The 10,364-nt window shown below is 50.5% G+C and overlaps 1 protein-coding gene across 1 annotated transcript; it reads left to right on the forward strand.

Annotated features, from left to right (window-relative positions):
- The first annotated feature begins 4,899 nt into the window (after positions 1-4,899).
- On the forward strand, positions 4,900-10,159 carry PIM1 (Pim-1 proto-oncogene, serine/threonine kinase). Its single transcript, XM_025383809.1, has 6 exons — positions 4,900-5,405; positions 5,524-5,630; positions 5,733-5,783; positions 5,877-6,243; positions 7,727-7,903; positions 8,665-10,159. Exons 1-6 carry the CDS (start codon positions 5,324-5,326, stop codon positions 8,820-8,822), a joined length of 942 nt encoding a protein of 313 aa, XP_025239594.1. The 5' UTR covers positions 4,900-5,323; the 3' UTR covers positions 8,823-10,159.
- The last annotated feature ends 205 nt before the right edge of the window (positions 10,160-10,364 follow it).

Below are 10,364 nucleotides of genomic sequence, written 5' to 3' on the forward strand. Positions count from 1 at the left end.
GCGCCCGGCCCCAATGATTTCAATTTAAAAAGGTTTTCGGCTGGGTTTAGTGGTTTATGCCTGTAATACCAGCACTTTGGGCCGGGCGCGGCGGTTCACGCCTGTAATCTCTGTAATCTCAGCACTTTGGGAGGCCTAGGCGGGTGGATCACCTGAGGTCAGGAGTTTGAGGGCAGCCCCACCAACATGGTGAAAACTCGTCTCTACTAAAAATACAAAAATTAGTCGGGTGTGGTGGCAGGCGCCAGTAATCCCAGCTACACCGGAGGCTGAGGCAGGGAGAATCGCTTGCACCCGGGAGGCAGAGGTTGCAGTGAGCCGAGATTGCGCCACTGCACTTCTGCCTGGTAGGTAGAGCAAGACTCCATCTCAAACAACAACAAACACAGCATTTTGGGAGGCCAAGACTGATGGATCACCTGAACCCAGGAGTTTGAGAACAGCCTTGGCAACATGGTAAACCTCATCTCTACAAAAAATGTGAAAATTAGCCCGGCATGGTGGCTCACCCCTGTAATTCCAGCTAGGTGGGAGGCTCAGGCAGCAGGATGGCATGAGTGCAGGAGGTCTAGGCTGCAGTGCGCCGTGATACATCGTGCCACTGCACTCCAAGCCTGGGCGACCAGAGTCAGACTTTGTCTCAAAAATAAATAAATGAAAATTAAAACAAAAAAGAAAGAGTCAGTTTTTGTTTTGTTTTGTAAAGACAGGGTTTCCCTATGCTGCCCAGGCTGCTCTCCTGAGCTCAAGCAATCCTCCTGCCTTGGCCTAACAAAGTGCTGGGATTACAGTCGTGAGCCACCATGCCTGGTGGGCTTTATTTTAGTCTTTTTAAATTTAGAATGTTTCCTGTCTGGCTGGGCACAGTGGCTCATGCCTGTAATCCCAGCACTTTCGGAGGCTGAGGCGGGCGGATCACTTGAGGTCAGGAGTTTGAGACCAGCCTGGCCAACCTGATGAAACTCCGTCTCTACTAAAAATACAAAAATTAGTTGGCGGGGGTGGCGGGCACCTGTAATCCCAGCTACTCGGGAGGCTAAGGCAGGAGAATGGCGTGAACCCGGGAGTGGTAGGCTGCAGTGACCTGAGATCACACCACTGCACTCCAGCCTGGGTGACAGAGTGGGACTCTGTCTCAAAAACAAATAAACTAAATAAAATGAATAAAAAACTAAGTACATTTTTTTTAGGAGATAAATGAGTGATATAGACTCAATATGTCTCTACCTGATTAATTATAAATAGCATATAGAGTCTTAGTTATACAATCCTAGTTATATAAAAGCATTGACTAGACTTACAGATACTTTAAAAAACTGTGTACAGATATCCCTTTCAAACTGTCTTCTAAACTTGTTTTTTAAAAAAATTCCGTGACTAGAGAAATTGCTGAAGTCATTGCTTTTTTTTTTTTTTTTTTTTTGCATAAACATAGAGTCCCTGGATGAAGTCATTCTTTTGACAATGACTTGATTAAACCCGTATCAGGCAGAAGATGAAAACCACCTAAGGATTAATTTGGATATTGTTCAAATTAATATTAATAAATGCTCCTCTTCCCAGAGAAATGTTAGCATGATTATGGCCTTTTATCTTTCCAAAAGCACTTGTCATTTAATTATTAGGGCGATTTTTCTGATTCTTTGTTAGATTCTTTGAGATAGCACAAATAGTGCTAAACTTTATTAAGACTATATTTCGATCAATCAAAACATCAAGTTCCCTGCTCTCGAGGAGTAACTTTTGACCCACAACACATCTGAATGTTTATTAATTATCTTTTAAAGCAATTTTAAGTAAATCAAAGCTGTATGCCAAGCAAAGTCCGTGTTTTGTAACTTCCAGCTGTGAAGCCCCCACCATATAAAGTACATAGATTAAATGTTAATCACTTTAGCTCTAACTAATAGTTAGTCCTTCAAAGACCTAGAAAAAGTGAAAAAGGTTGAACTTGATTTTTTTTTTCTAAAAGGCCTAAAAGACCCACTAGAAACAACTATTTTAAATCACATCTCTCCCCAAATGGTTAAAAATCCAACTATTAATCCAGTATTTTACCTTTGATACCTTCAAGGCATAAGACCATTTGGAAAAATATCATCGTCATAACCACGACCAACATTATTGCCATTATCATTGCTAATATTTATTAGAAGTTTACTCTGTACTGGGTTATACGCTTTACAAACAAGAGTTTTATTTGTTCCTTACAACAACCCTATGAGGTAGGTGCTGTTATTATCTCCATTCTGTCTAAAGCTTAATAAGGTTAACTTGACCAATGCCACATAAGAAGTAGCTGCCAGGTTCCAGAATTGAAACCAGGCTAACTCAGTTTAAAGCCCTTGCCCTCAACCTTTATGTTCCCTAAGCCCACTTAATTCATTTAAATTTAGTATAAATTGACTTTAATTATGGTCTTTTTGTTGGGATCCATTATAGTCTCTTTTATCAACAAATGTTGGATAAAGTATGCATTTGAGGAGGCTGGGCGCGGTGGCTCACACTTGTAATCCCAGCACTTTGGGAGGCCGAGGCAGGCGGATCATGACGTCAGGAGTTCGAGACCAGCTTGGCCAACATGGTAAAATCCCGTCTCTACTAAAAATACAAAAATTATCTGGGCATGGTGGCAGGCACCTGTAATCCCAGCTACTTGGGAGGCTGAGGCAGGAGACTCAATCGTTTGAAGCCGGGAGGTGGAGGTTGCAGTGAGCTGAGATCACACCATTGCGCTCCAGCCTGGGCAACAGGGCAAGACTCCCTCTCACAAAAAAAAAAAAGTATGCATTCAAGGAATAGGAAGACAAAGTATAATGGAAAAGTAAATTAACAAAAAGGATTAAAAAAAAAATCCCGATTGTCAGATTAGTAGGCAGTGAACCAATGCTCTGAGTTTGTTCATCAATCTGTGGTAGAACTACAATTGTTTCCTAAAGGGTGGAAAGGCTTTGAATAAAAGTGGAGAGGTAGAGAGGGCACTCCCAGGACAGGTTTATTGCTTCTGCAAGGGCAAAGGGTCTGTCAAGTGCTAGGTGAGTGGGAACAAGTGGGAATAGTTCTGTCTGACTACATCTGAGGGTTTGAGAAAGGAAAGGGAGGGTAGTAGGGATGGAAGTGGGAATCACATACATTTAATGATGTCTTGTTCAGTGCCAAGGACAGTTTTAGACCCTGAAAAGCAGAAAGCTTTGAATACTCAGGAGTTGAATTTGGGTCATTTCATCTCCTCTCTTAGCTGCTGTATGACCCTGTGCCATCCTACTTATGTTTCATTTTCCTATCTGCAAAAAGGGAGTAATTCTGGTTCCCTTGGGTTTTCTCCTAGTCATAAAAAATGAATGAGTTCGGTCACAGTACACAAACAAAAGGAAAATATGTAATATTTCGTAGGATAAATTCATAAAAGTTGTGGAGGATCTGGGCACTTTTATAAAGCAAGCACTGTAGAAAACTCTTAAAGGAAACATTTAAATTCACTAACGACGAGCTATAGGGATCCTAATTTTTCCTTTAAATGGCAGGCAGGCACTTGAAAAAATTAAAATATAATGTAGTTAGCTTTCAATTACTTAGGCCACTGACAATTCAATTTATGGATTATATAGTATTTTAATTTACTCATTTCACACGTCGTTATCAACTCTACATGAAGTTTAAAAGGACAAAGGATGCAAGTGGAGTTGGTCAGTGTTCCGGGTTATTTCCAAGGGAGGCAGAGGGTGGGGGGTTTCCTTTGAGACAAGACTTCGGGTTGGCCAATAATTGCTGGTATTGCCTTCCCGGTAATAACAGGCTGATGAAAAGGTGACTACAACGTGAAAACTGGTGAAGTCAAGCGCACTCTCCCACCCTCGTTTTAGATGAGGAATTTTCCGCCCTCACAGAAGGGGCTGAGGCAGCATCTGGCATCACAACACCAACATTTGCTTCGTGATTTCCTCTTTACCCGGCCCTTTGACACACATCCCTTCCCAGGAATCAGGATTCGCTGGTGCCTTTTTGCATTTCTAAAATGGGAATCCTGCGGCTGAGCCTTTAGCCGGCCGGAGCGACGGAGGGCTGCATCCCTTTCCCGCAGGAGCGGGGCTCCCGCCTCCAGTTCTGTTCCAGGCCTGACTCCTCCACTCCCTCCGTGACTCATGTCCTGCGGATCCTTCGCCCCCGACGCGCCCCCCAACACACAAACCCCCAGAATCCGCCCCCAGCCTACAGCGCGACGTCAGCCCGCCCCAGCCGACTTGGAGGTCTCGGGTCTGAGTCACACAGAAAGACCACCCTCGTCGGCATCCCCACACACAGTCCCACACCCGGCGCGCCAGCCTCCCCGCCTGACACACCAACGCCCGTCGTCTCCGCGCAACTTGTTATGCTTCGGCTCGAGCCCTTGACCCAAAAACCTCCGCGAAACAGAGAGCCGCAGAGCCGGCCTCGGGCGGCCTTTGATGGCTTTGTTATTGTTTGGGTTTGAATCGATACGCCCCTCCCCATCCTTCCTCCCTCGCGGCCCTACACCCAGCTCCCGCCTCCCCTCACGCCCCGCGCCCCTCCCCCTCCATTTTGGCGCCTTTTCCTTCCCGCCACGTCGTGGCGGCGTAGAGACCATTCTGACCGCGAGAGCGGGGCGGGGCGGGGGCGGGGCGCGCCGAGTTATGCAGATCAGTCGGCCTCTGGTTGGTGGAGACGCGCCGGCGGGGGCGGGGCCGGGGCGCGGCCACGGAGCGCGCGGGGCGGGGGCCGAGGGGAGTCGCCCAGTCCCGCCGCTTCCCCACCCCCTCTCCTCCCTCTGCCGGCCCGGCAGCCCTGCTCCCCGCCTTGGCCTCCCGGAGAGGCCCCGCCCCGTCCCCGCCCGCCGCGCCCTCCCCGCGCGCCCTCCCCGCCGGCGCGCTCCTCCCCTTTACTCCTGGCTGCGGGGCGAGCCGGGCGTCTGCTGCAGCGGCCGCGGTGGCGGAGGAGGCCCGAGAGGAGTCTGTGGCAGCGGCGGCGGCGGCGGCGGCGGGACCCGCAGCAGCAGCAGCAGCAGCAGCAGCAGCCACGAGCTTCCTGCCCCGCGGCGCTGCCGCACGAGCCCCAGGAGCCACTCACCCCGCCGCTCTCAGCGCTGCCCGACCCCGCTGGCGCGCCCTCCCGCCGCCAGTCCCGGCAGCGCCCTCAGTTGTCCTCCGACTCGCCCTCGGCCTTCCGCGCCAGCCGCAGCCACAGCCGCAACGCCACCCGCAGCCACAGCCACAGCCCCAGGCATAGCCATCGGCACAGCCCCGGCTCCGGCTCCTGCTGCAGCTCCTCGGGGCACCGTCCCTGCGCCGACATCCTGGAGGTTGGGATGCTCTTGTCCAAAATCAACTCGCTTGCCCACCTGCGCGCCGCGCCCTGCAACGACCTGCACGCCACCAAGCTGGCGCCCGGTGAGAGCACCCTCCCGCCTCCGGCCCGGGGATGCGGGGCGGCGGCGGGATCTGCTGGGTGGGGAGCTGGCGGCTCGCGGGCCGGCACTGAGTCCCCGTGCCTCTCCCTCTTTCCTAGGCAAGGAGAAGGAGCCCCTGGAGTCGCAGTACCAGGTGGGCCCGCTATTGGGCAGCGGCGGCTTCGGCTCGGTCTACTCAGGCATCCGCGTCTCCGACAACTTGCCGGTGAGTGGGCGCCCCGCGGTGGGGAGGGCGCGCCGGGCGGGGGGCGCACGGGCGTGCATTAGCCCAGGCGAGGGGACCTGACGGAGACTCTGGGGCTTCCAGGTGGCCATCAAACACGTGGAGAAGGACCGGATTTCCGACTGGGGAGAGCTGGTGAGTGCCCTGCAGGAGCGACCCCCAGAATGAGTGGGTGGGGTGAGGGGCGACCCCGACTCCCGCCGTAACGCGGCCCCCTCGCCCCTGCAGCCCAATGGCACCCGAGTGCCCATGGAAGTGGTCCTGCTGAAGAAGGTGAGCTCGGGCTTCTCCGGCGTCATTAGGCTCCTGGACTGGTTCGAGAGGCCCGACAGTTTCGTCCTAATCCTGGAGAGACCCGAGCCGGTACAAGATCTCTTCGACTTCATCACGGAAAGGGGGGCCCTGCAAGAGGAGCTGGCCCGCAGCTTCTTCTGGCAGGTGCTGGAGGCCGTGCGACACTGCCACAACTGCGGGGTGCTCCACCGCGACATCAAGGACGAAAACATCCTCATCGACCTCAATCGCGGCGAGCTCAAGCTCATCGACTTCGGGTCGGGGGCGCTGCTCAAGGACACCGTCTACACGGATTTCGATGGTGAGCCAGGCCCGGGAGGGAGCTGCCCAGGTGACTCGGCCCGGCCCAGCCCCGAGGCCTCGGCCAGTCTCCCGCGCCAGCCTTTTGTAAAGGTCATTGGGCCGCCTGGCTCGATGCTAGCCGGGGTGGGACGCAGGAGAGCCTCCCAGCGTAGTAAAGCCGGGGATTTTCAGCCAGCTGAACCTGTAATGTTTCTGGCATGATTTTATTCTTCAAGTGGAATTCAGTGAGTTCCAAGCTTTCCCGATGAATAAGAGGTTGTGGGCAACCGGCGGTAGCCCAGATTTTTCTAAAGTCTGACCCAGTTTCCCCGCCAGTAAAAGGATGGGGGCGGGGGAAGAGGTGGAAATTGATGCGGGTTTTGTAATTTTTGTTTTGTTTTATAAGGGAGTTAGTTTTCTGTATGATAGTTTTAGAGCTGCAGTTCTTTCCTCCTTTCTGATCTAGGGAAGGTTAAGGAATAGGAACTATTATTACTGGTGGCCTTTTTTTTTTTTTTTTTTAGTGTTATGGGGTGAGAGTCAGGAATGAATGTTGTGAAATAAGATCTGTCGTTGGTTTGAAAATTAGTTGGGTGTCTCCGCAGAGAGGATGAAAACCTATCCTAGGGAGGGGCTTGGAGCGGGTTCTTTCAGAAAAGAAGGAATGGAGAGCCTGAGATCAAAGCTGCGGAGGGTGGGTCATCATTTGAGCGGCTTAACCTAACAAACGACAGCCTTTCAAAACTTGTGACTCGGGCTTGTGGTTTATGTTTATTTGCCCTTGGAGGACGCTGGGTTGGGCTGCATTTTTTGTATTTAACAGTTAATGGCTGGCCGGGTCCTCCCATGTTTTTTCCTTCAAGTCTTTGCTGCCCCCTGGTGAGCACCAGCGGCATGGCCCCTCCTATTTCTTTTACTATCCAAAGTTTGTAAACAGGAATCACGTGGTCTGAAACCAACCCTGCAGCTCTGTCTACCTTTCCAGTCTAGGGAGGAAAGGGTGTGGGTGTCTGCTCCTGCGCGCATCGGGTGGGGAGGAAGGCCTCCCAAAGGGCACCCTTGACTTAGGATGTTGTGCAAGCATCCTTGCTTGGATCCTGTCGGCCATGAGAATCTCACCTGGGCTGTGGTGAATGCAGTGTAAGGATGGATAGTCTATGGGATACCTTTCTTGGTTGTGCAGACATGCATCCCTTCATCCTTTCGCAGGCGGTCCTGCCTCACAGAGCCTCAGGTTTTGGGTCTGCGGCCAGCTGTGTTTGTTTCTTGGAGCAGTTTGTAAAGAATTTGTTTATGGTTTGGGCTAGCAGAGAGGTAGGTAATGCTTTGGGTTGGAGAGATGCCATAAGCTGTGCCTCCACTCTCCTTAGCCTAGAGAGAAAAATGGAGTTCACCCAGCTCCTGAGAGAAGGGTTTTTTTTAAAAAAAGAGTCATATATATTATCTAGTTGCTTTGTGCTTGTTTTTGCTAAAAGTGTGTTTTCTATTCCCTTGGCTCACAGGGACCCGAGTGTATAGCCCTCCAGAGTGGATCCGCTACCATCGCTACCATGGCAGGTCGGCGGCAGTTTGGTCCCTGGGGATCCTGTTGTATGATATGGTGTGTGGAGATATTCCTTTCGAGCATGACGAAGAGATCATCAGGGGCCAAGTTTTCTTCAGGCAGAGGGTCTCTTCAGGTAACTGATGGAAGCCCCTGGCCATGGGGTTATTGGTCTCCATGGGGCTGTTAGTCTTCATGTGACAGTCTGAAATTCTGGAGAACTTCACTCTCCAGTAGATGCCCTGACCCTTGGCTTAGAATTGTAGGTGAGTGATTTGCACTTGAGAGCTGGCCTCATAAATCACGTGGTTTGCACTTGAGCTTTCCTTAGGAGGTCAGGGGAAGAGCATGTGTGAGCCTATTAAGAAGAAAAGACAATCTGGCTTTCCCAGAAAGTTTGTTAAAGGTACCAACAGAAACCTGATAACTCCTGGCTGTTTTGCCAAGGAGTAAAAAGTTAAAAGCTCTTTTAGCATCTCCTTTAAGTCAGCACCTCCAAATATTTTGGTACCAGTGACCTCAATGTGGGTGGTGTTCATGTTTGTAAGTTGGTAGGTGAGTTGAATCATCTCATCATGCTCAGTGGTGTCTCATCAAAATCTATTGTCATCATCCTTCCTATTTCTGGTGAGTGGGTGTTGTGGGAAAGGCCCCCACTATTGAAGTTTGAAAACCACAGGTTTAAGAGAGTCTGTCTTTAGCTGAAAGCAGACTGAAGGACCCAGATATTAGTCAATACCTTCCCATTGAAGGGTACCCAGCACAGTGTTGTAGAAAGTGCTTGGCGTCCCTGGGACCCCAGACTTGTGGGCCTCTGAGAAGCAAATGGGGAAGACCTTTGCAGCGTAAAAACAAGTTGAGTCATTCATAACCTCTGTCTATCCTCCTTTCTTGCAGAGTGTCAGCATCTCATTAGATGGTGCTTGGCCCTGAGACCATCAGATAGGCCAACCTTCGAAGAAATCCAGAACCATCCATGGATGCAAGATGTTCTCCTGCCCCAAGAAACTGCTGAGATCCACCTCCACAGCCTGTCACCAGGGCCCAGCAAATAGCAGCCTTTCTGGCAGGTCCTCCCCTCTCTGTCAGATGCCCGAGGGAGGGGAAGCTTCTGTCTCCAGCTTCCCGAGTACCAGTGACACTTCTCGCCAAGCAGGACAGTGCTTGATACAGGAACAACATTTACAACTCATTCCAGACCCCAGGCCCCTGGAGGCTGCCTCTCAACAGTGGGGAAGAGAGACTCTCCAGGGGTCCTAGGCCTCAACTCCTCCCATAGATACTCTCTCCTTCTCATAGGTGTCCAGCGTTGCTGGACTCTGAAATATCCCGGGGGTGGGGGGTGGGGGTGGGTCAGAACCCTACCATGGAGCTGTTTCCTTATCACGAGTTCTGCTGAATGCCGCGATGGGTCAGGTAGGGGGGAAACAGGTTGGGTTGGGATAGGACTAGCACCATTTTAAGTCCCTGTCACCTCTTCCGACTCTTCTGAGTGCCTTCTGTGGGGACTCCGGCTGTGCTGGGAGAAATACTTGAACTTGCCTCTTTTACCTGCTGCTTCTCCAAAAATCTGCCTGGGTTTGGTTCCCTATTTTTCTCTCCCGTCCTCCCTCACCCCCTCCTTCATATGAAAGGTGCCATGGAAGAGGCTACAGGGCCAAACGCTGAGCCACCTGCCCTTTTTTCTGCCTCCTTTAGTAAAACTCTGAGTGAACTGGTCTTCCTTTTTGGTTTTTACTTAACTGTTTCAAAGCCAAGACCTCACACACACACAAAATGCACAAACAATGCAAATCAACAGAAAAGCTGTAAATGTGTGTACAGTTGGCATGGTAGTATACAAAAAGATTGTAGTTGATCTAATTTTTAAGAAATTTTGCCTTTAAGTTATTTTACCTGTTTTTGTTTCTTGTTTTGAAAGATGCGCATTCTAACCTGGAGGTCAATGTTATGTATTTATTTATTTATTTATTTGGTTCCCTTCCTGTTCCAAGCTTCCATAGCTGCTGCCCTAGTTTTCTTTCCTCCTTTCCTCCTCTGACTTGGGGACCTTTTGGGGGAGGGCTGCGACGCTTGCTCTGTTTGTGGGGTGACGGGACTCAGGCGGGACAGTGCTGCAGCTCCCTGACTTCTGTGGGGCCCCTCACCTGCTTACCCAGGTGGGTCCCGGCTCCGTGGGTGGCGGGGAGGGGCATTGCTGACTGTGTATATAGCATAATTATGAAAAGCAGTTCTGGATGGTGTGCCTTCCAGATCCTCTCTGGGGCTGTGTTTTGAGCAGCAGGTAGCCTGCTGGTTTTATCTGAGTGAAATACTGTACAGGGGAATAAAAGAGATCTTATTTTTTTTTTTTTATACTTGGCGTTTTTTGAATAAAAACCTTTTGTCTTAACTCATGGCTTCCAATCGTCGTCTATGCAAAGGCATTGCTAACCTGCATTTATTGAGCATTTGGTAAGTGCCAAAGAATTGGAGGAGGAGAAAGGAATTTTCAGCCTAAATCTGCCTTCCTTCACCATTAGGATTTCTGGGATAGTCACCTTCCCGAAACGAATGTATGGTCAAGGGATAGGACCAGTATTGTCAAGATTTGGGCA

This window comes from Theropithecus gelada, chromosome 4, assembly GCF_003255815.1.
Source record: "Theropithecus gelada isolate Dixy chromosome 4, Tgel_1.0, whole genome shotgun sequence".
Lineage (NCBI taxonomy): Eukaryota > Metazoa > Chordata > Mammalia > Primates > Cercopithecidae > Theropithecus > Theropithecus gelada.